Source organism: Sturnira hondurensis, unplaced genomic scaffold (assembly GCF_014824575.4).
Source record: "Sturnira hondurensis isolate 20B ecotype Veracruz unplaced genomic scaffold, ASM1482457v3 Scaffold0022215, whole genome shotgun sequence".
In the NCBI taxonomy this organism is placed as follows: domain Eukaryota; kingdom Metazoa; phylum Chordata; class Mammalia; order Chiroptera; family Phyllostomidae; genus Sturnira; species Sturnira hondurensis.
The window spans coordinates 634,105-659,384 of NW_028094846.1; the positions used below are offsets into that span (position 1 = coordinate 634,105).

The 25,280-nt window shown below is 65.5% G+C and overlaps 2 protein-coding genes across 6 annotated transcripts in view; one reads left to right on the top strand and one right to left on the bottom strand.

The window, feature by feature from the left end:
* LOC118979280 (carboxyl-terminal PDZ ligand of neuronal nitric oxide synthase protein-like) overlaps positions 1 to 25,280 on the top strand; it is a 90,528-nt gene that overhangs the window by 61,490 nt on the left and 3,758 nt on the right. For 2 of the 5 annotated variants that reach the window (XM_037035348.1, XM_037035351.1), the window contains 7 exons: positions 1,378 to 1,451; positions 4,920 to 5,028; positions 8,316 to 8,457; positions 11,630 to 11,796; positions 12,704 to 12,871; positions 17,021 to 17,186; positions 17,554 to 17,706. In XM_037035348.1, the coding sequence (XP_036891243.1) occupies positions 1,378 to 1,451; positions 4,920 to 5,028; positions 8,316 to 8,457; positions 11,630 to 11,796; positions 12,704 to 12,871; positions 17,021 to 17,186; positions 17,554 to 17,706 (979 nt within the window). Of the gene's footprint in view, positions 1 to 1,377; positions 1,452 to 4,919; positions 5,029 to 8,315; positions 8,458 to 11,629; positions 11,797 to 12,703; positions 12,872 to 17,020; positions 17,187 to 17,553; positions 17,707 to 23,423; positions 24,477 to 25,280 lie in introns of those variants that run through there. The other 3 variants (XM_037035349.1, XM_037035350.1, XM_037035352.1) reach the window with 3 other exon arrangements.
* On the bottom strand, positions 21,623 to 23,182 carry SPATA46 (spermatogenesis associated 46). Its single transcript, XM_037035123.1, has 3 exons — positions 23,080 to 23,182; positions 22,585 to 22,689; positions 21,623 to 22,140 (listed from the first exon to the last, which is right to left on the bottom strand). Exons 1-3 carry the CDS (start codon positions 23,180 to 23,182, stop codon positions 21,623 to 21,625), a joined length of 726 nt encoding a protein of 241 aa, XP_036891018.1.

Genomic DNA, 25,280 nt, shown 5'->3' on the forward strand with positions numbered 1-25,280 from the left:
AGACCCGGGTTCTGGTCCTGGCTCCGCCCTTCCCGGCCGTGTGGTCCCCGGGGCGGCTGCCTCCCTGGGCTTCAACTCTACAACAATAACTGTATAATAACAACAACCCTGAAATAATAACAACTGCATAGTAACAGTACAGTAACAACTATGTAGTAATAATAACTGTAATAATAATATCTTGCAATAGTAACGACTATGCAGTTACAGTTGTAATAATGACACACTAGTAACTGTGTGATCATGATGCGATAACAACTGTATAACAACAGACACAGTAGTAGCTACTATGTAACAAGGACGAGACGCTGCCGCAGTCAGGGGCCTCAGACACCTGGGAAGCTTAGGGTTGTGGTGCTAACGCAGCTGCTGGGACTCTGGGCTGTACTTTGATGTCTCTCGGTCCCACGTCCTCCTCGGCTGTGGCCTGAGCACCGTCCCGCTGCCAGCCTCTGTCAGGTGGCAGTGTGCCCTGGACACCTGGGGTCACGCTGTTCGCTGTGGAGTGGGATCTGAGTGGGGTCTTCCACCCCTGAGCGCCATTGTAGGGACTTTCTTACAGAGGGCCTAGTGGGCTGCTGCATGTGGTCTCTCTCATAGACCCATGACCCTGTGGGTCCCCACAGAGAACATTCCGGAAGGGCTTCATTGTCCTGGACAGATCCCCACTGGGCAGGCTGGGCGGCTGGCTGTCGGCCGAGGGCCCCTGCAGCAGAGCTGGTGTGCTCATGGCTACCATGGCCCCTCTCGGACGGCAGCTGCGGCTGTGAGCGTCAGGGGCAGGACCGGTCCTCCCTCCGTTTCTCTGTTGAGGGGCACAGCAGAGGGCGCACGCTGCTGAGAGTCACTGCACCCTGAGTGGCGGCCACCGAGGGTCGCAGCCCACAGGACGCCAGGGCCCTCCTGACGCCCTGCACCCTGGCGAACCTCTCGGCCATCCCAGGGGCAGGCCTTTCTTGCACCGGTCCTGCCGAAGAACAGGGTCCTGCCCGGGCAGGACCCCAGGCCAGCTGGCGGGGGGTGGAGCCAGGGCTTGCGGGGCATGTGCTGATCTCAGGGCTTCAGAGAAAAGCGGCTCCACAGGCAGTGTCTGCTGCCGACCCGTCTTGGAGGGGGGACGGCGGGGCCTGCGCCGGGCGGGACAGGACCTCTCCCTCCTTCCGCTCCTCCGTGACATTCCGAACAGAGAGCCCCTCTCCTCGGGTGCTGACTCGGGCGAGGAGACTGGCACTTGACATTCACACGCGTCCTTGGGAACCACCACCCATGATGGCAGGAGGGTGGGATGGGGTGGTCAGGCTGTGGTCCCTCACGTCCGCAGCTCGGTGTCTGCCCTGCCCCCGCCGCCGAGGACAAGCCTGACTCATTCATTTACAGTTTCTTTTGTTGCAGAAGAAGGAGTGGACGTGGGATGAGAGCAAGATGCTGGTGATGCAGGATCCTATCTACAGGTGAGAGCCGGCCGCCAGATGGGGCGGGGGCAGGGGCGGTGCGCGAGTCCCGAGTGCACTTCCCGAGCACGTCCCCCTGGAACAGTCATGTTTGGGGGCCGTGAGCACACTTGTCTTGGACTTTGAGAGGAAACGTCACCCCCTGATCAGCTGCACCAAGGGGCCGTGGGGGCTCCTGCTGGGTTTCACCCTGAGTCTGTGGGCTGTGATTCGAGACCTTTCCACTCTGTGTGTGTCTGTCTCGTTTGGGATTCTGCAGTTGCACGGGCGTTGGTTGGAACGGCAGACTGGCTCCCCTTGCCCGCGCTCACACTGCCCCATGGAGGGCGTCCGTCCCCCGTCCTGCCCTTTAGACGCTCAGTGAAGTCGAGGGGAGCAGGGCCCCGGAGTGAAGTCCCCAGAGCGCCCGGCCCTCCCGGGACCCAGGCAGGACCCCCACTTGCCTGCCCTGGGTTTTTGCTGACCAAGCCCCACCCCACCTTGCTCCACCTCCCACTCTGTTTCCTTCCCGGGAGACTGGACGTCAGCTTGTCTTGCAGGGTTTTCGGGACCTGGCTTACATCCTGATGCTCGTCTGCCCTCCAACTATGTGCCTCGGCTGACAGAGTGGGTGAGGGGGGAACTCGAGTGGGGTGCTGGCAGCAGGGTGGCCCAGCGCTGGTCCGAGAGAGGATGCCCATGGACCGGGGCTTCTGTTCACGCGACGAACTCACAGACGTGAAATACGGGAGGTCCCGCAGCTTCTGCCGTGAGCGAGTCAAGGTCCTGGGGCTCCCGGCACTGCAGGGAGACGTGTCCTGACCCAGCCCCTGCATAGGGCGGCGTGTCTACCTATGAACTTGTCCTCTGTCCCTGGTGCTGGCCAGTGTCACTGAAATGGTCACAATGCTCCTGTTCCTTTTGCCACCAGCTGGGAGGCTCTTTGGGGGAAGAACACGCCCTGTTCCTCCGTGTTCCTGGCTCCCAGCCTGTGTCTGCCACACGGCGCATTTACTGCGTGTGTGCTGGTGGGTGAATGCTTCGGGTTAGCATCTGAAAATGAGCGTCGGTGGCACGGTGACGCGAAGGGGTGGCGGAGGCTCCGAGAAGCAGGTCGAGCCTGGCTGGGCCTGGAGGGCGTGCGAGGACGAACCTGGCCTCCACGTTCTTGTAGAAGAAAGGGTTCCTCGGTTGGTTTTTGTTTTGCTGTGGCACGGTGGCACCTGCACGTACAAAGTGACCTTTTTGCAGGCACAGCTCCTGCCATGCACTGTTGCCGGTCGGTCGGAGAACCGTGCGGTGACTCCGGTGTCAGCAGTGGGCCCAACGAGCAGTGTGTTTCCACAGGAGATGGTGATGCCCTCAGAGAGGGGCAGGGAAGGCCCCGTGGGGTCAGGGTAGAGGGCCGTTAAAATGTGTGTGGCCTTTTTAAGACTGGGAATTAGAAACTCTCGTGCCCGGGGACCTGCAGTGGAATCACACAAGAAAGAGAGAAAGAGAGAGAGAGAGAGAGAGAGAGAGAGAAGACACCAGGCAGGCCCGCCCTCTGCCTCCAGGTCTGGAGGGACCGCCATCCCCCCTGGATGGGCTGTGGGCCCCGCAGAGGCTGGAGTCCAAGGCCAGAGCCTGGTGCCAACGGGCTCTGTCCACCGTCTGAGTGTTTTGCCCCTCGGGCTCGGGCGTTTGCCACTGGCTGTCCCCCCACAGGAGGGAGGAATGGATATAATCCTCGCAGTGACGCAGCGTCTGCGTGGACAGTGGCCAACTCTCAGCCTTTCCCGTTCCTGGTGGCGCTGGGGACCCAGCCATGGGGAACCGCATCCTGGGTATTGGGCTCAGCGTCTCTGCCGTCACCTCCTTGGTCGCCTTCCCAGGTCCCTCTCCCCCCACGTCCGCCAGGCCCCTTCCCTGATGGCGTCCCCACGCCGCCCACAGGCCCTGACTTCTGTTTGTCCTGGGGGTGCTATCACCTGGGCGTGGGCCTCATTTTCCAGCAGCCGTGGCCGAGTCCCCCTCTGCCTCCTCGACCCCTGTCTCGTCGTGCTCAGCGGTGCTCAGCACATTTCTCGTAAATTGAATCGATTTCTTAAATCTTGGCAAAACTCCCGGAGGCAGTGCCTTTGCTCTGTGGGCTTTTATCTGGAAGTGAAGGGATGGATGGAGGGACGCAGGCTGAGCTGAGTGCGGCCCGGATGGGGAGGTGGCTGGGGAAGGTCACACGGGACGCTGACTTCGGAACGTCCAGGACGTGAGCTCCAACAGCAAGACGGCCGCACCCAGGCGACTGTGACCCGGGCAGTGGGGGCCCTGGGAAGCGGAAAGCCCCGTGACCTCGTTCCGCTGTGCTGGGGTAGCCAGGCGCCCCTGCAGGCTCAGCATCACACGGGGTCACGGGCCCTTGGGGTCGGCGCGTGGGTGAGGGGCTGCGAGCACCTGGTGACCACCAGGCTGCACTGGACCCACCCGTGCCGGACCCTCCGCCACCTGGAGAAGGGTGTTCGCCGAGTCGGACGTGGGAGGGCTGACCATGCAGGGTGGAGGGGGCGGGGCACCGTCTCCAGGGCAGGCCCCCCCCAGGAGGGGGGCTTCAACTTCAGGAAGCCTGGGCTCCGCGCTGTGGGGCGGGGGGGCATGATGGCCCCGGGGATGCGCACACGGCCACCGCGGGATCCAGGTCTCAGATGCAGAGGAGAGGCCCCGGATCTGTAGGCCCAGTGGGGACAGTGACGGGGGAAATTGCCGTGTGGGAGGGACTTGGTTGGGGGGACGTGGCCCGTGTCCGCCTGCCAGTCCAGTGCTAGGCAGAGGGAGTCACCCTCTCGGGGCGCAGACCCCTAGATGGCCCCGTGGGGTGACTTGTGGTCAGGTTGCGGGTGTCCCGCAGGTTGTAGTGGGACGGAGGCAGGAATGTGTCACAGCTGTGACATTACAGCAGGCGGACCCCTGAGACCGGCCGGGGGGCGCCTGGCCAGGCCCTCGGGTAGAGGTGTGCTTGCCTGGCCCACATGGGATTGGAGTGAAGCCCAGTTGAGGGCTTAGCTCCTCCCGGGGTTGCACATGGGGTGTCATGGCAATGACCGAGACATTCGTGGGCCCGCCTTCCTTGGGGGCCTCGGGGAGCATTTCTCTGCCGGCAGCCGGTGTCTCGGGTCTCTGTGGCCCCAGAGCCGGGGAAACATGCCAGGCGTTGGCTGTGCTGGAGCTTGACAAACCTGGGGGGTTGTGGGGGGGCTCCCAGGGGCGTGTTGGGAAGGACAGGCCAGCCTGGAGCCCTGCAGCCTGTAACCAGAATGGTTGTCCCTAGAGACCGAAGCTGCTGGAGGAGAAACTGGCGCCTCGTGAACGGGACTCCAGGTCCCCCTCGTCTCCGGGGCTCTGGGCCCTGACGGGGCAGACGTCTCCCTCGGGCTCCCCAGGCAGGGCTGGCTCTGCGCGCGGATGCTGGCGCCCGAGGCCGCGCTCACGGGTGTCTCCACTGCGTCTCTGCAGGATCTTCTACGTCTCGCACGACTCGCAAGACTTGAAGATCTTCAGCTACATCGCCCGGGACGGGGCCAGCAACGTCTTCAGGTGCAACGTGTTCAAGTCCAAGAAGAAGGTAAAGGTGGCCACGGGTCGCCGTTCTTCTCCTCAGACAGCCCCACGGTGCCCCTTCTCCCTGGTGACAGGCGTGGTCTGCAGGTGGGACACTCAGGGACAGTGCGCGTCCTGGGTCGTCACCCCCGTGTCCCCTCGGTTTCCTCCGTGCGTCATGCTCAGCCTGCACAGACGAGTGGGCAGACTGCGGCTGGGCCAGCACTCCATGGGGGCTGACCGGGGCCGACCCACGTGCCAGGGCCCTTCCGCACCACAGCCACCCTGGGGAGGGGCTGCCTGGCTGGACGCGGGGCATGGGCTCAGACCCTCGTGTGGTGTTGGGGGTCAGGGGGTCCGGGAGCTGCTCCTGCTCGGTGCCCTCCTTCATGTCGTGCCGCTTTTTCTGGGTCTCTCAGCGTCAGTTCGTCCTGACCTCTGGCTCCGGGTTCTCTGTCCCTTCACCACCCGCTGCGGACACGGGGGTGTGCCGTGGTGCCGGCCCCGGGCCCTGGGCGGCTGCATGTTTGCAGACTCCAGGGCGAGACAGAGCAGGGAGTGAACCCCATCAAGTCCAGAGCTGGTCCTGAGATGTGTGCCCCACCCTGTCCCCTCTCTCCTCCCTCTCGTCATCGTCATCCCTGTCTGCATGGGCACCTGCATGTCCAGTGTCCACGCCTTGTTCCCTGGCCTGCCTGCAGACTCCCTTGTCGAGTCCACGGGCTCTGGAGCCCAGGGCAGGACACTCGGGATGGCGCCCAAGGGCGCTTGCTAAATAAGCTGTGGAATGGGACCCAGGGGACCCAGGAAGGGCTCTGTGTAGGGTCTCCCTTGGTCAGTGTTCTCTCTGTGAAGGCCCAGCACGTGGGGTGCCCACCCTCCAGGGGGCAGGCAGAGCAGGTGGGGCTGACACGGCCGAGGGCGCTCAGGCGGGAGGGACAGCCCCTGCCCGCCACCCTCAAGTGATCCTCCTGTCAAGGAGGTTCATGTGTGGAATCCCCGAACACGGACTTTTCACTGGTGAAGGATGCGGGGCTTCTGCACTCAGAGCCGTCTTTGAGACTCCAGGTGTCCAGCCCGCTGACCCTGGTGCAGTGAGGGGCAGGGAGGTTTCTCGGTGGCTGTAGCTGTGCGTGAAGTGCCTGGCAGGGTGGCCGACTACGTCTCCAGCGAGGAGGGCTCTTCCCGGGAACGAGGGGCCCTGCCTGAAGGGGCATGGCGGGTATGTGGAGGTGAGACGTTGCGACCCAAATGTGTGGACACAGGGCCTTGCCCACCGCTTCCTCAGAGTGGACACCGCCCAGGAGCTCAGACACAAGGCCACCGGACCAGGGGCTCCCCGCTCTGCTTGGGGGGCAGAGTCCCAATGCTGCTGTTCTCACGTGTGGGCAGGCGCTTCTCCTGTTCTTGTGATTGGTAAAGTGGTCCCTGCCGCCCAAACTGCTTCTTTTGCATCTTCGATGTCTTTGGGGCGTGGATTCTGTACTCAGAAGTGTTTGGGGGGGCACTCCCTGTGCACCCTGCCCTGTGAGGGGCTCCCCATATTTAGCCTCGTGTCTGTCCCTCTGGGGCAAGGGACAGGCCACTGACACCACTGCCTTGCTTTCCCGCTGATGTCACAGATGTGCCCTGAATGCAGTGGGACCACAGGGATGGGAATGCAGGCCTGGGGGCCTCACGTCTGCCCCCTGGGCCTTTTCCCGTTTCGAGGGAATCGGAGGGGCAAGTGCCAGCCGCTGTCCCTGTGAGCACACGGAGCTGTCCCAGAGGAACTGGAGAGAGAGTGTGGAGAGGGTGCAGGGGCCAAGCCCACTCCCTGACCACCCAGCGGCCAGGCCCACACACTTGTCCCCGACTGAGGCGGCCAGATGGAGCTGCAGTCCAAGCTGCTCAGCGCTCGTCCCCAGCGCGTCTGCCGTCCGTCTGTCGGCTGGGGGGGCCTGAGAAAGCCATCCCCCGCCTGCTGCGTCCCCTCACTGAACCTGGTGCTTCCTTCCGGAGAAGTTCAGAAAGCTGGTCTCCACCACGCCTGTCCCCTGGATTCAGACAGACCTGACTGTGGGCCTGTCAGCACCGGCGTCACCCTGAAAGCCTGTCATGGGCTTGTCTGCAGGCACAGGGACAGAGGGGCTGCCACGTGTCCTTCCTGGGGGGACCCAAGACTGTGCAGTGGCCCAGGGCAGTGACTCTGGACCCTGCTGTGCGACTGCACTAGAAGGGTGGGCGTGTGAAAGGCGTGTGGAGGGAGGTCGGCTGGGCGCCCTTCAGGTTCCCGCGGGTGCCCTGGCTGAGGGCATCAGCTCAGGAAACAGCGTGGGAGCCACTTGGGTCACTGCTACGTGGGACCCGAGGGCCTAGAGTGCTACGGGCGGGGTGGGGTGGTGGCCCTGGAGAGGTCAGAGCGGAGGTCAGTGTGGTCACCCCGGTAGGGCCTGTCACGGCACTGGACTCCGTGTGGGCGTGGTGGTCATCCTCTCTTGGTGAGGGGATGCCAGCGTCTGTGAGAGCCTGTCCCCGCCTGCAGGGTCCCAGCTGCCCCGTGGTCAGACTGTCCGGGGTGTCAGGGAGGAGGGGCCCCAGGTCGCAGCCTGAGCTCACCTTAGTCTCTGAGAGGCAGGGGAGCAAACTGACCATCCAGTGACGGCCCGCAGTCCACTGTGGACACCAAGCCCAGCGCCTGCCCGTGACGTCTCCTCGGGGCCTGTGTGGCCCTCAGGCTGTGCTGACTGGCCCCGGCCTCCCTCCCCCTCCCCATCCCTCTGAGTGTCGGAACGCAGGCACAGGGGTCAGGCTGTGTTCCTGGGGGGCTGTCCAGGGAGGAGCCTAACAGCAAAATGAGGCAGAGAGGCAGTGGCCTGGAGGGGCCGGGTGAAGGCTTGCCCTGGGCTCTGGGTTCCAGTGGCCTCTGCTGTTGAGACCCCGGGTCTCCGCTATTGCTACAGCCTTGGTGGGCGGGGCTCCAGGGCACCCGCCGCGCCCTGCAGAAAGGGGACGCTGGTGTGGTGAGCGCACTGAGCTGGTGGTGGCGGCAGCCACGGGCTGACCGCTCTGCCACACTTGGGGAGAGGTTGGGCCGAGTTGGAATTGGGGCTTTCGCTCTGTCCCTTCCATCGACCGACTCTTTCACAGCGGTGTCGCCCGGAGTGTGTCGGGCAGGCACGGTGTCCCTCTTTGTGACTCTGTAGGTGCCCTGTCTCTCCTGTGGCTGCTCCGGCTCCTGTCCCCCTGCCCCTACCCATCCTGCTCCGCCCCCACCCCTCTGTCCTCGCCGAGGCCCCCGCGCCCTTCACACCCGCATCCCCTCTCCTGCAGAGCCAGGCGATGCGCATCGTGCGGACGGTGGGGCAGGCCTTCGAGGTATGCCACAAGCTGAGCCTGCAGCACACCCAGCAGAGTGCAGATGGCCAGGAGGACGGGCACAGCGAGGGGGGCAGCCGTGGCTCGGGGGACACAGGTAGGCGGTCCTCCCCACGCCCAGGCCCCGAGGAAGGCCCGCTCTCCCTGCTTCTCTCTGGGCTGCACGCTCGCGCGCAGGGGTGCACCCGAGGCCATTGCTGCTGCTGCTGGTCTGCCCCCCAGGAGAGCTCGGTCCGAAGGCCTCCGCATAAAGCAGAGGTGACGCGAGTTTGCAGTCACCCCCGAGTGGCCCTTCCTGTTTCTGAAACCGCAGTTCCATACCCCCTCGGCTTGGGCGTCATCCTAATCTCTCCGATTTTTCTTTGTTTGGAAAGTCTAAGAAGCTAAATTGAAGCAATCAGAAATAACTCCACCACTTTGGTGACAGTCCTCTCAGGTCACGGTGACACAGGGGACCTCTGCTGTGTGGCATCGTCAGTGTCCCTCCCCTGGGGAGAAGGCACCTGATCTGCTGCAGGTGGAAACACCTGGGTCCGTGTTGTTGGGAGAACACTGCAGGCCCCGCTCGGGTGCCAGGTGTGGCTCCTGCAACAGGCCAGGCCGCCACTCTGGCCAGCAGGGGCTGTGCCTCCCCACCCCATAGCCTTGTGTCACATGGCACCACCCATGGGGCCCTGCCATCCTCATGCGATGTGGGTGTGGCCTGTGGGTGACATGAGCTGGACGGGCCAGGGAGACACACACGTGCACATGCACACGCACACGAGGGGCGGACGCTGGTGATGGCGGAGGCATGGAGGGCAGGCTGCACAGGGAGGCTGCAGGCCGCAGGGTCAGGGTGGGGCTGCAGGTAAGTCCCAAGGTCGTCTGCTGCCGGAATTCCCTCCTCTTTTGGGGAGGTCAGTCTTTGGTCTGTGGCGGCCTTCACCTGATTGGGCCAGGCCCACCCACATCGTGGGGGGCAATCTCCGAGTGTTTCCTCCGAGTCTGTTGATTTTCCACGTTACTCGTCTGGTGACCTGTTGGCAGGCTGTCCTGCCCCGAATGTGCAGTACATGACCCGCCTGTGCAGGCAGGGAAGGCATGGCTCTGTGACAGGCCCACGCTGAGTGGTTGGCCCCCTGCCCTCCGACCCCAGGGCAGAGCCACAGACACAGCCACAGCCACCTGGCGGAGTGCCAGTGCTGGGGACACGGCCAACCGGGCGGGGTGTTCACCGTCTCTCAGCCCCTCCCCTCGTGGCTGCCTGTTGGCCCACTGTCCCCCGAGTCCAGGACACGCCTGTTCTCCCCACAAGCGTTTTCTCGGCAGTGTTGTGTCTGTGGGCCCCTCGAGGGCTCCTCCCGTCCTGGGCACCTGAAACTCCAGGGTTGATCTGCTGTCAGCAGGCTTGTCTCTTGTTATCAGACTCGTCCACCGTGGGCCGCGCTCCGTGTGTGGGGCTCGTTTCCCCGCGGGGCCGGCCCCTCCTGTGCGGAGGAGGTGGGTTCCCTCTGGGAGCTGGACAGAGCGAGGCTCTGCTGTCTGGTGCCCCTCGGCCATCCCCTTGGGTTTCGGCTGTGCTCCTGGGACATCGTCCTCTGTCCCTGTGCCACCCTTCTCTCTGTTCCCCCCGCCCCTGCGCTGGGGGGCGGTTGCCTTTTGTCTGTCTTGGCAGCAGCTGCCCCGGCCGTCCTGGGCTCAGCCCAGTGGGGCCGCTTTGCCCTGTGCGTCTCCTTGACCCCGAGAGGGTTTCCTGGGGGAGGCCTGTTCCCTTGGAGGCGGGAGCCAGCCCACCACAGGCGAGAACGGAGCTGCTGAAAACTAACTCTTTGTCATTAAGACGGGGGCACTCACTGTTACATCCTGGGGACCTGGGAGCCCTGCGCACTGTGTAGAGGAAGCACATCACTGATCTCCTGACACTTGTGCCCCCCACACCTGTGCCTCCCCCACACCTGTGCCTCCTCCACACACCTGTGCTTCCTCACACCTGTGCCTCCCCCACACCTGTCTCCCCTCCCATACCTGTGCCTCCCCCACACCTGTGCCCTGTATTATCAGACCAGCACTGCCTGATCCTTGGTTTCTCCTCATGCCAGGTACTTCCTTCATTGGACAGATGCTCGTCCAGTCCCCCCGATGAGCCAGGCTTGATTCAGGGGACACTGTGAACAAGGCAGTCGGGCCCCTGCCGGCGAGGACTCCCATTCAGAGTTGGGCGGGGGATGCAAACAAGCGAGAGTCAACGTGATCAGTCTGGAGAGTGCAGACGAGTGGAGCCGAGAGCAGGGGACTCCGGGGGCGCAGGGCAGGCGGTGGTCTGGCTGGAGCCTCAGCAGCCGTGTGCCTCCGGCCCCCAGTCTGACCACAGGGGCACAGTTGCGCCTGCCTCTCAGACAGCGCAGGGGGATGAAGGAGTCACACACGTGAGCCCTCACGTCAGCGTCTGGACCCAGTCACTGCTCCTTAAGCAGCGTTCTTGCCATCCTGAGGCCTGAGGGGCCATTCCAAGCCCTTCTGGTCACCTCTCATTTGTGAGGTTGAAAGAGGACATCTTCTGGTGTCACTCACCTGCTTTCAGTCCTCCAAGGTGCTGCCCCGGCCTTGCTGGGTGACTCCCCCGCAGGGCTGTTACAGGGGGCCCTCTGCGCCTCCCGCCCGCCGGACACCCTGCCCGCCCAAGCCGCTCTCCCTCGGTGCCCAAGCCACGTGCTCCTCTAGGGCTCGTGGGCAGCAGCTCGGCCTCTCCCTGCCACCAGTGTGTGTCCTCCCCTTCGTCGGGCTGGCGGCAGCAGGGTCACCGACTCTGCTTGCTCCTCTTGGACCACAGATCCCTGTCCCCGCTGCGCCGCTTACCGAGTGCCAAGTGGGTGGAGGCTCGGCCACCTGTCTCCAGCGCCTTTGGGGCGGGGCCTCCTGTCTCCTCGTCCACTTCTGCAGTCACGCAGCCCCTGCCCAGCCACTAACTAGGCTGGGGACACCGCAGGACCCTAGAGCAACTCCACTCCTGCTCTGGGGGGAGGCTGAGATGACTGTCACCCCTCCCCAGGGCCCACCACACCCTGTCCATGTGCACCTCGTGCCCAGCTTCAGGGAGCACGTCCGGGCTCCTGGCTTCAGAGACAGGCTCCGTGTCTCCGGGTCAGACAGTCAGGGGTCTCTCTGGGGATGCAGTGAAAGTGTTCGGGAGCTGGTGGCATCCTGGGTGTGACCAGTGACACAGAAGTGTCAGGAAGCACGTGCTTCTTGAGGCCTGTCCCTGCCCTCCTTCTCCGCTGTCCCTGCAGGCTGCCAGCTCCCGGGAGCCGAGAGGGCCACCACCGCCAGCGCAGAGGAGACGGACATTGATGCCGTGGAGGTGCCCTTGCCCGGGGCTGACGGTCTGGACTTCAGTCGCGGGGTGACCGACCTGGACGCCGTGGGGAAGGACGGCGGCCCCCACACGGACTCCAAGGTGGGTCCGGGCACCACAGGCCCCTCAGGCATCTGGGCTCACACAGATGACCAGGCCCCGGGGGCTCCTGACATCAGACTGGAAATGAGATGAAGGCCTGGAGACCAGGTCCACCCTGAGGACGAATCACCGCAAATGTCCCCTGACCCCCGGGTCCCAGCCCATCGGCATGTCACGGGCACCTCAGCTAGCGGCAACAGGTGGTCCACAGGCTAGGTTGTCAGAGGCAGGAGCCCGTCTCCTCGGGAGGGCTGGCCGTGTTTGCCCTTTGCCCCCGCCAGTGTCACAGGGAGCCTTGTGTCGGAAGCACCAGCAGCAGAAGTCAGGAACAGGGCCCCCCACAACCCATGTCAGGCAGCATCTCGGGGGCGCAGGTCCCTGCTTTCTAGGAGGGGGCGGGGAGGAGGGGTGGAGGTGCTTTCCCAGAACCCTAGGCTCTGTCCAGGTCCTGACCTCCCCTTTCCCTCAAGGCTGTCACTGCAAGCCAGTGGGGGTAGCAGCAGCCTTGTACCAGGGCCTCCTCCCCCGGGGCCAACCCCGGGACAGCGCAGCACGGGCCCTGAAGATGCAGCCGAGGGGCTGGGTGGTGGGGCAAAGCCCCCCCACCCCACCCCGTTCCTACTCTCTACGTCGCAGGGTGGGGCCTGCATGGTGGAGGAGTAGGTCCCTCCATGCCTGGAGTGGATGGAACCCAGCCACGTGGCACAGGCGGCAGGGGGGCCGGGGAGGCGCTGAGTCAGCTCACCCCTGTGGGCCGGGCCTGGGGTATGTGAGCAGGGCCTCCCGCCCACAGTCTCAGCCCTTGGTCACGGGCCAGACGTCCGCTCAGACCCCCGCAGGTGCCGCCACGGGTCAGAGTGGGCGAGGGCCTGTGCCCCGGTCATGCTGGTCTTCGCCACCCCTGCAGGTGCCGCCCCCAGAGCCCGTGCCCACAGCCTCGCCCAGGATGCTGCTGCCCCCGTCCTCCGCACAGGACCCGGACCCCCGGACGCCGCTGTCCTCGCATCACCAGCTGCAGCTCCTGCAACAGCTCCTGCAGCATCAGCAGCAGCAGACGCAAGTGGCCGTGGCCCAGGTCCTGCTCAGCCTCCTCCCCGCCGCCAGGCTCCGCGCTCACGGGCTTGAGGCGCCCCCTGCGAGGGCCCAGGGCAGGTTTAAAGTTGGAGCGCAGGACCGCGCACGCTGAGGCCTGTGCTTGTTGGGGCTGGGGCCGTGGGGAGCGGGATGGGCGCAGGGCGGAGGGTTCCCATGTGTCCTGCTGCGTGGGGCTTGGCCGGCTTGGCTGGATGCCGCTGGGTGTGACTCGCGCTGACCGGGAGGCAGGTGCAGCCACTCCCTGTCTCCTGCCTGGCTCCCTGCTGGTGGGGGCAGGGGAGGGTGGCTCTGCAGCCGGGCAGCTGGGACTGTGAGACCCGCCTCCAAGAGCTTAGTGAATGAGTGCCCAACGCCCTTGCGCAGCCCTCCCCTGCGTCCCGCCGCTCGCCCGCACAGGTTCCCGTTAGCGCCGTAGGTGTCCCAGGTGGGGTTTGACACCTGACTGGCCCAGGAGTCCCTGGAGGGGGCACTCGACCCCCAGGGGCTCCGCCCGAGTGTCTGAGCCACAGTGGGAAGACTTGGCTGAGGCTGAGCAGCAAGTTGTCCTACCCCCAGAGGCTGCTTGGGACACCACTGGTTCCCAGAGGGGGCGGCCGAGTCCCCTGCCTCTTGTTCCCTTTGGCACGAATCTGTTCGCAGGAGTTGGTGCGGCCCTGGCCAACTCTGTCAGGCAGTGACATGATTGGAAGCCCCCCAGGTGAACATCTGTCCCCGTGTTGTGCGGTGGCTTTGGGTAGGGTGCCCTTCTTCACCCAGGTTGGACAGGGCCTCCCTGGCATGCACCGCACCCTCCCTGCTATCCCCTAAGCCGTCTCCTGCCACCGTCGTGGGGTCCTCCTTTGCTGTAGGGGAGGCGGCTGAGGTCTGCTTTGTCCCCAACACCAGGTGTTCCCCTCTGTCCCCCGACGGTTGGGTTCTGACCCACCGTCCGCTGCAGGTCTCCCCACACCCCCTTTCTTCTTCCTGGTGACCCCCTGCCCAGGGCCTGCTCAGGGTCCCTGTCTCCGGATGGAAACCATCACCTAACCCATGGGTGGGCTCGGTCTCTGGGTGTTTTCCGAACATTTGAAGCAGATGGAATCTGGCTGGGGGCCCCCAGGAGGCAGCTCGTCCTCGCTCCGACAGTTCTTGTCGCCACCAAACCACAGGGTCTCGGTCTCTCTCTCCATTGCACCCACCATCCTGGTGCCACGGTGGGGGTGCCGGGATCTCCCACTCAACCGGGGAAAGACACATGTGCCCTCCTGAGGTCCTTTGTGTTATTCACACTCTCCTTTACCCTCAAGGCCTGGCTGGCTCTGCCCCGTCACAGGCCTTAGACCTCCCCCGGGTGGCCTGACTCGGTCTCAGACCTCAACCTCTCCGGTCCCCCTGCCCTAAGCTGGTTCTGAGCTGCTTCTAAGCAGCCGCCCCAGCTGGAACAGTGCTCGGGCAGAAGCAGTGTCCGCCTGTCCACACTTCAGCCTCCCTGTGTCTGCAGTGGACACCAAGCCCTCGGCCTACCTTCCCTTCCCAGCACGAGGCTCGTCTGGCTGCCCAGCTCCTGCTTTTGGTGCACGAGATGGTCGGGGCTGGGGCCGAGGGCGTGGGCGTCTGCATGGCCGTGGGCTGGGCCCCGCTGACCAGCTGTAGCGGGGTCGGCTGCCTGCCTTCGGCTGCCAGTCCGCGGACGAGCTCGAGAGGAAAGTGTTAGTGCTGCTCAGCATCACCGTCTACGATACCCCCGCCCCTGTGGCCCCGCGCTTGAGCTGAACCAAGGGGTGGTCCCCAAAGCCGCGGTTGCCTGTGCCGCACTTAAGAGAAATGTGCTGAGAGCCCTCTGCACCCTACGGTCAGCGCCTGTCCCCACGGCTGCCCCCTGCCCCCGCCCAGTCCCCGCCCCATGCATGTTGACGAGCCAGCCTTCACCTGCATTCGGGCTGGGGGCCAATTGCCATTCCCATGTGCCCCTCTGTGCTCCCTGGTGTCAGCCTGGCCCTGCCCCCACTTCCAACGGAGGAGCTGGCATCCAGGCAAGTAGGCCAGAGCGAGTGGGCTGGGCTCAGGGCGCAGGACGGGCTGAGGGCGGAAGCCAGAGGTGCGTGAGCAGCGCAGCGTGAGGCCAGACGCGGAGCTGGGCTGCGCTGCCCGCACGACCACCTGCGTAGTGTGTGCTGGAGCAGTTGTCACCAGAGACCTGGTGGCTCCGGGAAGGGGAAGCGGATGCATTGAGACGGGCTCGATGTTCTGACCGGAGTGTGTGCTGAGTACATGGGGACATCCGTCTGCAGGGAGGGGCGGGGAGGTGTGGGGCGGGGCCCCTCCCAGAGCTGGAGTCCTGACTGCACCGCGGGAGGCAGCTGCTCTGGTCTGTGCTCCAGGCCCCCTTGGCCCGGCAGGGGCTGCACAGTGGCTAGAGCCCGAGCCAGGTGTGACAGGCAGGGGCAGAGCCTCGTCCCGGCGGGTCTCAGACAGGGGCAGCCTGGGCTTCCATGTCCCCGGGGCGTGGGAGCCCCTGGGACGCTGTCGCCGTGTACAGTGGGCCGTCCGCCAGGGGAACGCGCTCACCTGCAGGAGCAGCCGCGTTCTCTCCTTGCCCAGGTACTGGCCGCTCTGCCTGCCTGGATGGGGGTCCTAGCCCCATGAGCCGCTGGCCAGGCTTCGGGGCTGGGACAGGAGGAAGTGTGGCCTGGGGAGGAGGCTTGCCTGCAGGTGTGGAGGGAGCCCCGCTGCGGGCCAGCTCCCCAGCAGCCCGTGCTGTGGTGCTCTGATGTGGGTGCTGGTGGGGGGGGGGCGCAGCTGTGAGTGGCCGTGTGCGGAACGCTGCTCTGTTCACGAGCCCTGAAAGTTTGGCTCCATGTTCCTGCCCAACGAAGACACTAGAGCCTTCCGTCTGCTCAGGAGATCCCTTCCCACCGTCTCCTATTGTGATATGTTATTGGCAGGCGGAAGGTTCCGCCCACCTGTCCATCCCTCTGGGGCAGTTCTGGGGGCTTCCCACAGCCCCCACGCTGTTCTTCAGAACCAGCAGGTTTGGGGACTCTCAGGTGAGAAATCTCCGTACTTCAGTTTCCAAGGAAGATAAAGCCTTAATAGCCACCCCCCAGCTGTCTGTCCCTCCTCCTCACCTGTCTGGGTCTCCCCCGGTTCACATGGGTGGCAGCTGAGGCCGTGGGGTCAGCAGGTTTGCTTCAGAGTCCTTAGGCCTCCCCCCACCACCTCCCAGGACAGAGAGGCCCCCCTGTAGGAGCCACACCTGGGAAGTGGCCACTAATCCCCTTAGTGGTGGCACTTAGGAGCAAGGTCAACTGCAAGGTCAGGTCTGAAATCTTTCGGGAGAGAGGCGGCCGCCCGCCTGGAGGGACTCTGAGTGCTGCCCTGTGGAGGTGCTGGTGTGGCCAGCAGGCCCCTGGCCGGGGTAGGGGCTGGCGGCGCCTCTCACTCGCCGTGAGACGTGCATCTTCCTGGAGCACACGGCACCTCAGAATCCAGGCCTTGGCTGTGTGAGCAGGAGAACCGCCGGCTCTTCCAGCCGCTCTTCCAGCCTGCCCCTGCCTGTCCTGCCCCTGCCTGTCCCTGTGCCTGGCTCTGGCCTTTCTCCAGCCATGGTGCCGGTCCAGCAAAACCCCTCCCCTGCAGGCTGCCTTGTCCAGGCCACCACGTTCCTGAGGACCTTTCTTCATTCCTTCTGCAATGCTCCACAGAGACCTCTTAATGCCCTTCTAGGCACAGGGTCACCTGTGTGAGCGTTGCTACTGCCTGTGCCCCCATTTCTCCAGGCCAGGGTCCCTGCCCTCCCCTGAGCTTTTTCCCCCACACCTGGGCACCCAGAGCAGACCAAGATCCCCGGCAGGAGGCCCAGCCCCAGGCCTGGCCACGGCTGCCTTGCACAGGAGGGCGACAGGCTCCCCGTCGCTCAGTGGTCTGGGTGCGGGGGAGGGTGGGTGGTGGACATGACTGCTGTGAGCGGGAGGTCTCAGTTGGGTCCTGGTACCGGCTGCATGACCAGCCTGGGTGCCCGTTTGTCCGGGACTGAGCGCGGAGTCCCCTCTGGTCCTGGCTGCCACCAGGACCACCTTCTCACTCACAGTCCGTCTTCCCTCCACCTCCTCTCCTCTCGGCCCCTCTTCTCTGCACCTCCCGCCCGCAGGTGCACCTGCTGAAGGACCAGCTGGCGGCGGAGGCAGCGGCGCGGCTGGAGGCGCAGGCCCGTGTGCACCAGCTCCTGCTGCAGAACAAGGACACGCTGCAGCACGTGTCGCTGCTGGTCCGGCAGGTGCAGGAGCTGGAGCTGAAGCTGTCGGGGCAGAACGCCAGTAAGCCAGGCCCTGCCCACCTCGACACGGGTGCCCTCTGTCCCGGAGCCTGGTGCAGCGCCGGCCGGCCTGGTGCTCCCGCAGGGCCTGGAGGCAGCTGTGCGCGCCCGTCCTCACTCGTGCCCTACAGGCGGCAGGCAGGCCCAGAGCGGGTTGGGGCGCCTTCCCGGTCACGGCCGGGCCTTGAATGTTGCTGTCAGGCGTCCCTAGGCCCCCTGCTGAGGCTCGGCCGCCCCGGCCGAGACACTGCCCTGTCTTCCTCGGGGCGTTTCCCCCTTTTCCTGTTGGCGCTCTCTGGGCACGGGGTTGGGGGGCAGCTTCCCCTCCGACGAGGCGCTGACCTGCTCTTCCTCTCCTGTCCCCACAGTGGGATCCCAGGACAGCCTGCTGGAGATCACCTTCCGCTCCGGAGCCCTGCCTGTGCTCTGTGACCCCACGACCCCCAAGCCCGAGGACCTGCCCTCACCGCCCCTGGGTGGCGGCCTGGCCGACCTGGCCCCTCCAGCGGGCAGCCCACTAGGTAGGCGCGACTGCTTGGTGAAGCTGGAGTGTTTCCGCTTCCCCGCCAGGGCGCGGGGCCCGCCACTGCTGGGCGGCCTGGAGCTGCTGCGGTTCCGGGAGTCGGGCATCGCGTCGGAGTGCGAGTCCACCACGGACGAGAGCGAGGAGGAGCCGCCGCGCCTGCTGCACGTGCGGCGGCACCAGGAGCCGGGCGACACCCTGGATGACGAGGTCGCGGTGTAGGCCCCGGCACAGGGCTGTGTGGCGGCTCAGGGGCGCAGGCTGGGCCCTGCTGGGGGCTCCCGGTTGCAGTGAAAGAAGGATGAGGGCTTTGCTTTGCTTCTGAGGGTGACGTGGAAGACGCTGGAGTGCCAGAGGGACCCCCTCCCCCTCCCACCACGACCTTGGGAGGGGCAGCCGGGCCTCGCAGAGCCTGCGACTTTGGCACAGGGTCCCGAGGACAGCCCTCTGCAGTCCCAGCTGCGTGGTCCGGCCGGGAAGGGGGCTGCGTGCCTCCTCTGGTGCCTTGTGTCTGGACACCCGGTCATGGCCCGCCGCCTCACAGGACAGGGCCCCTCCCGCCCTGCAGCAGTGTGGGGGCCGAACGCTCCGGGTCTCGATGGGAAGGACGGTCCTTCCATGGGAGTGTGCCATGGGTACGCGTCAGGGGCCTGGCCCCCAGCGGTGTGCCCCGTGTCCAGCACGAGTGTGCTTCGCAGGGAGACGGGCCTGTGTCGTCGGCCAGGCCTGCTCGGGGTGGGCGGCCTCTCTGCCGCCCCCTCCCTCAGTTCTGACTCCTGTCTACCTGCGAGCTGCGTTGTCCCCGTGGCGGGGAGGGAGGCTGTCCCTCCCGTCCTCTCTGTCCTCCACCCCCAGGAAGTCCCCGTGGAGGCTTTTGTTGCACCTGACCTCGGAGAAAGCCCTCGGGCCCCAGCCCCACTTCCCAGCCGGTCCCCTCTGCTGGGCAGTGGGGTCAGTTGTTGCTGCAAAAACCTGGCCCGGGCCGGGAGCTGACATTGCTGTGTCCATGGTTCAAAGTCCCTGCCACCTTGGTCGGGGCCACAGCCGCATCTCCTGACCCGTCTCCGGGCCGTGCCGGAGCACGTGTGGGCAGTCCTCTCACCTGGCCACCTGGCCCTGGCCCTCGACGCTGTGGACAGCTGGGCCGCGAGGACAAGCTCCTCTGTGTGGCCCTGAGGGCGGGTCAGCAAGGTGGGTTCCCCTGGACAGAGGTCCTCAGCCCGACACAGCTGGACGGTGCAAGCGAGAGCAGAGGACGCAGCTGCGTGCTAGTGCGTGGTGCCTGGTGTCGGGGATGTGTGGGTGTGCGTGTGTGCGTGCTGTGGGTGTGTGAGAGAAGGGGATGCGTGTCGGTTGTGAGTGGCAGACGGGGAGGCGCCGCGTCTAGGCGCCGTGGGGACCCCCGGTAGATGTGTTTTCCCTCACGTGCCTCTGGTCGGAGAGGGTGGTGCTGCAGGTCGTGCTTCCTGAGTGAGCACTGGCGGTGGGTGCGGGTGCACAGAGGAGGGGCTGGAGTGTGAGCTCAGCCCAGGAAGCTGGGGGACAGCCGTCGGGCCTTGGACTTGGCTGACCTGGTGGCCCACACAGGGCTCCTCAAGGGGGCCCCCGGAGGCATCCAGAGTTGGGAGTTCGGGGACTGGAAGGTCTGGGTCTGAGGCCCTCACCTGAGGCCAGCCAGTTGACGGTGACGTGGTGGGACGTTGGGTGAAATGGGGGTGGGGGGACAGTCCTTCCAGGTGGGTGGAGGGACAAAGGAAGCAGTGGAGGAGAAGTGACAGCTTTGGAGACACTGATCCCTGAGCCCCTGACTTAACCCACCCACACCTGGCCCTCCGAGTGCCCGGGGCTTCCATACACCTAGCAGGCCCCAGCCTCGCCCCAGGGGGCCCCAACCAGCACATACTGGGGCGGACCCCGGACTTGGGACAGATCTAGGGGCCTTGTCACCAGCTTCCCTTCTCGCTCTGCTAACTGAGCCCCACCCCCACCTCCCAACTCCTCACCCTCTGCTCTGCTCTGCCCTGTGTGGAGGACACGTGGACACTGAAGCCGGCCCACCAGGCCCACAGTGCGGACAGACGGACAGCACCTCCCCACGGGGCCTCCACACAGCCCCCAGCTCCTTCCACTGCTCCTGGGCAGGGGCTGTGTCCCTTGTCCCTGCCAGCCTGGCTCTCTGCCACCCGCAGCCGTGTGGTGGGTGCTGTGGGACCCGCTGCCTGGGAAAAGCTTGTGTCCTAAAAGTGCACTTACCCTCAACGCTGACACCTGTGGCTTTTGCTAATAAACCTTCCTCATTTCTGAAGCTTTCCTGTCGTCTCCTCTTGCTTCTTCTTTTCTACCTGCTCTTCCTCCTTCTCCTCCTCACTGTCGCCCACTGTCCGAGCCAGCACCCTTGGCCCTGGGACACGCTCTCCAGGCTGTGGTGTCTCCCAAAGGTGGGCGGGGTGTCCTGGTGCTCATCCAGGGACAGCTGCTCTCCCCCCGGGAGCATGTGTCCTCACTAGGACAGTTCTGGTGGTCGCGATGAAGGGGATGTCCTCAGGGTGGGCGGGTGCCAGGGACTCTCTCCACTGTTTGAGGGTGAGATGCTGTCAGCACAGCCTTACTGGCTCCAGGCGGCGCTGGGATGGGTGGTGGTGGCCAGTTTGAGTGCTTGGAAAACACGACGTCATGGCTGTGTCTTTGGAGTTGTCACCGAGGTCACCAGGTGACAACCCCTCGGAGTCCCTGATGAGATGTCTCCGGGGGAGGCTGCTCGGGCTCCGAGTGGGCCTGGCCTGGAAACGTCAGAGCCAAACTCAGGCGGGCAGGAAGGACCCCGGCGTGGGGGCCGCAGGGCTCAGCAGCAGGAGGGGCGTGCGGGACGTGCAGGCGCAGGCAGACGCGTCAGCATGTGGGGACCCCGAGAGGCTGGCCAGCATGGTCAGCCGCTTTGAAGGCCGAGGGCTGGTTCAGCCTGGAACTCGGGGGTGCAGGCCTCTAGGGACGTGGCTTAGTGACTGGAAGCAGGGCTTTCCCACGCTCCCCTGCCAGTGGTGACCACACACAGCCGTGCAAAGTGGCCCTAGCGTGTCCCACCTCAGCGGTGCTGCCCTTCGGTGTGCAGTGCAGCAGGGTGACCTGGCCTGTGGCCTCCCTGTGGCCTCTCGTGTGGGGCATGTCACCCACCCTGTCCCATCCCTCCCTGCCCACGTCCGGGAGCCTTCAGACGGCGCCTGTTGTGCCGGTGGAAACCCTGTGCCGACAGGAAGGGGCATCTACCCTGGTCCCCTCGGGGAGCACCCCCATGAGGTGGTTGAGAACTGCTCTCGGGGGCCAGCCAGAGGGCCGGCGCCTGGGGGTGATGGGACTCACACGCGGGCAGCATCGGGGTGCCCTGCAGGCCTGAGAGTCTGCCTTCCGAAGGGTCCCCGGAGCTGACAGTGCCAGTCTGGGCTCCTCACACTGAGAACTCACTGCCCTCCTAGTGTGCCCCACCAACCACTGGTGCTATGGATGGGGGCGGGGGAGAGGGAGAGGAAAGCGGACAGGCAGGCCTGGATGCCTGTGGGCCTGGGGTTGCCAGGCAACAGGGAGCGGCGGGAGGGGGCAGGGATGGGGACAGGCTCAATAGCAGGCGGCCCAGCGTGACTCAGACGTGACGGAGCTGTGGTAACNTAGTGTGCCCCACCAAACCGCTGGTGCTATGGATGGGGGCGGGGGAGAGGGAGAGGAAAGCGGACAGGCAGGCCTGGATGCCTGTGGGCCTGGGGTTGCCAGGCAACAGGGAGCGGCGGGAGGGGGCAGGGATGGGGACAGGCTCAATAGCAGGCGGCCCAGCGTGACTCAGACGTGACGGAGCTGTGGTAACCGGTTTATTGGCCTCTCTCTGGAGACACACAGGCCCAGTCCCCGCTGGCCTGGTCGCGGGGCTACTTTTGGGCCTGGCAGCCCCCAAAGGACAAGGACAGCCGGTCGGCGGGCCGGGCCCAGAGGGCCTTGAGCCTGCGGTAGAAGACGCGGCAGCTGAAGCCCTCCCTGAAGCCGCCCCTGACGTGGCTGCGGAGGGAGCCCAGGCTGGGGTACATGCGGCAGCAGGCCGCGCACTTGAAGCCGCACTGCTGGGCTGGCAGCCCCCGGGAGGCCCTCAGGAGGTCCTGGGACGTGATGCCGTCCGAGGCGTCCGGGCCGGGCCTGGGGCTCGGGGGCGCCTCCCGGAGGCAGGAGATGTCTGGGGAGGACGCGGAGGAGCAGGCACTGTCAGCCGCGTCCTCGGGGAGGCGGCCGTCCCCCCGGCCCTCCTCCCGAGGCAGCTCCGGGAGGCCCTGGGCCTCAGGGTGGCTCTCCTTGTCCAGGCACACGAAGTAGCTGTACGGGGAGAACCAGGGCCGGTAGATGGTGCAGCTCCGCCGGGGCCGCGCCGCGTCCGGGGGCTCCCCGAGCATGCAGTCTGCGGAGGGAAGGGCGGCCTGAGGCGCCGGCCGGGCGGGCGGGGGCCTCGGGTTCTGAGAGCAGGGAGCGTCCAGGGCCCTCTCCTGCAGGCTCCTGTCCTCGCCACCAACGGCAGCGTGACCCCTGGCAGAGACTCCCCAGCGCTGTGCCCTGGTGTCCCTGGCGGGCTCCCTCTGAGGACGGGCAGGTGTGGTGAGCTGAGGCCCCTTCTGCCACTGGGGGTGTGGCTGTCATTCCCACCCCACCATCCCTGCCACAGCCCACCAGGTGGAAGCCAGTCTCTGTCAGCCTGGGAGTCGGGACAGGAGGTCGGCACAGCCTGTGGTCTCTGCGGGGGCGGGGGGGGGGGCGGGTTGCAGAGGGGAGACTGCAGGGAGGAGGCAGCACTGGGCACCCGTCCCGGGGTCGTCCTCTGGACAGGCCCTGCTGACAGAGGGCTCACCTGGCGAGAGCACCACCCCGTGCCGGAGAGCACTGCTCATGTGTGGCATTGGCGGGGCCCACGCTGGGCTGGGCGCCTCCATGGGGGACGCAGGTTTGGCAACGTCTGGGGGCAGACAAGATGTTCTGGGTGCTGAGCGAGCCGGGGTCCTCGGCCCCACCCCATTCATGCCTGCAGACCCAAAGCTGAAGGGCCTGGCGGCTCTGATGTGGCCCCTTCGAGGGCCAGGCGCTGGTTTCCCTGACTGACGCCTCTCCCACCCCTGGCCGCTCGTGTTTGGGGGCCCTAACTGCCGCCACACCTGCACAGCCACTGGCGCTCAGACGAGAAGCCGGTGGTCTCCGGCCCCTGGCTAGGACCTGCTTAGTTTGTGCCCGCATGGTCGGTCCCCTGGTGGGCCGTGGGTGTCGGGGAGTGTCCATGGGTGGGTTGGGGGTGGGTCTGGTAGAGCCACTGAGGTCCCCAGACCCATGCTTGCGTGGCCCCAGAGCTCACCTGGCGGGCTGGTGGCACACGGGGCCATGAGGCCAGGCAGGGCGGTCAGAGCCGAGGAGGAGGCCCGGGGCGCCGAGATGCTGAGCCTCGAGAAGCGCTCCATGCTGTCCCTGCTGGGGGCGTGGGGACACACGCCTGCTCCTCCAGGTGCCAGGGTCGTCCAGACGACCGCATTCTGAGCACAGGTGACATCACAGGGGGCCCCGAGGTTCCGCCCGCCTGGGGCCCACCTGCCACCCACCCTGCCCTCAGGCCATGTGTGCGTGGCCGCGGTCACCCCGGCTCCGGCACCTGTCTTGCCAGCAGCCGGTGGCTTGTCTGCTCACTTTCCTCGTTGCAGCGTGAGGCTTCATCGCGTGCCTTAGCCTGTGTTTTCTTGTTTGGGGTACGCTTTAAACTTTCCACACGTGCTTGAAAATAATTTCACGCTTATAAAAAAGTTGCAGATGTAAAGTGAGTGCAAAGAGCGCGTTGGCCCTGTACCCAGGTGTCGCCTCTCCTGACCGTTTCCTTGCGTTTTTGTCCCTTGCCCTGCTCCCCGCCGCTGTCTGGGTGTGGCACCAATTTTCCTGAGCTGTTTGCCGACAGGAGGTCCCTTTTAGGCCCGAAGGTCACTGATTTCCTGGGAAGAGGGTCCCGAGGCCATTTCAGTGGCCGGCACCCCCTGTCTGCAGCGAATGAGTGAACGACCGCCTTGCCCGGCCCTGGGCGGGCCCTGAGTAGCCTCCTGGAGGGGCTGGACCCCAGAGCGGCCAGCTGCCCTCTGCCGCATCGGGTCCTGTCACAGCCTGGTCTGAAAGCATGTGACCAGGTGGGCGCATGGTCACAGCGCCTCCTGTCAGCTGGGACGCCCGTGCTGGACTGTCACGACAGGGTGACTGTGGTGTCTACTGCGCCTCACTCTGGAGGGGACAGGTGTGTGCCGTGGATGCTGGCCCATGTGGGGGGCAATGGGGGGCATGGGGTGCATGAGCCTCTGTGGTGACCCTGAGGTTTCGTCCCGCCCACATCTGAGCTCGGGGCCCGACGCCGGCTGGACAGGGAGCCTCATGCAAAGCCTGGGACCCAGCCAGGACAGGAAGGGACTCCAGGCACCTCAGTGCAGCTGAGTTGTGGTCCCCAGTCCACCCGAGCCCCTGGGCAGCCCACTGAGTTCCTTCGGGCAGTCAGCACAGACACGCCCTCCTGGCCTGGGGGCCGGTGGTCTGCTGTGCAGTCATCAGGGTGTGGCTCCGCTCTGTTCGGTGGTTGGTGTTAGCGGGACCTGGCCATCTGGGGTCTGTGCATTCGGCGGGTCCCAGTGCTCATGGGGGGCTGTCTAGGGGCTCAGCTGCCACATAAACTGTCTCTCTCGTTTGCTTCCCACCTGCTGTCCGAGCCCTTTCTCGGTCGCTCAGGTAAGACACCATCCTTCTCATGGGGGCTCGTGCATGTGGGGGTCCCTCTCACCCTTGTCCTCCGCGCCCAAAGCCCCTGGTCCTGGGGTAGGGGGAACAGTGTGCCGCCTGCAAGGATGGGGCCCAATGCTTCTGCCTGGGAGGTGGGGGTGAAGGAGCCCCGGTTAGGGAGGAGGGCGGCTTCTTTCAGCCTGGCCCTGGGAGCCCCTGTGGACCAGTTTCTGGGGCGGCGGGGGACAGGCAGGCAGCCGGCTGGGTGGCTTTTGTAGACCAAAAGAGGCTTGGGAACAGCCCCTCTGCACGGCCGGCCTGTGGTGTGGTCGGTTTTAAACTGTTCACGTTAGCGTGCTGCTCTGTTAAACCAGCTCATCCCGTGCCCACCGCCCAGGCCTCTGGTGAGCGCCTTGGAAAATGAAGGTCCATGCAGCCGTGTCTCTGAGGGCTCCCGTCTCACCGCAGACACACGGCGGCGTCCCAGGACGACCGCAGCGTGGCAAAGAGGGTGGCCACACGCTGCCTCTAAGTTCCTTGCGAGCCCAGCACAGGCGTGCTCGGTGCCCAGTGCAAAGGTCACTCACACTCATCAGAAATGGCTTCTAACACGGCAACCACAGGGGCTCACACTTGGCAAGTCCCTCGGGCAGGCGCTGTTGGGGGTTTTGCTCTGAGTGTTCGCCGAGAGCACCAGGGAGCAGCGGGGCACCCTCTGAGCGCAGCGGGGAGCCTGTCTGCTCCAGTGTCCGACTCCAAACACTTCCCGCTGCAGGGAAGTGGAGCCTCACATTCAGGGGCTCCGTCCAGGGG

Excerpts from the sequence above, each read along its gene's own strand:
- SPATA46 (XM_037035123.1), bottom strand. The coding sequence starts at position 23,182 with ATGGAGCGCTTCTCGAGGCTCAGCATCTCGGCGCCCCGGGCCTCCTCC. Across the intron at positions 22,690-23,079 it reads GTGTGCCACCAGCCCGCCAG|ACGTTGCCAAACCTGCGTCC; the intron begins GTGAGCTCTGGG and ends GTCTGCCCCCAG. Across the intron at positions 22,141-22,584 it reads CGGGGTGGTGCTCTCGCCAG|ACTGCATGCTCGGGGAGCCC; the intron begins GTGAGCCCTCTG and ends TTCCCTCCGCAG.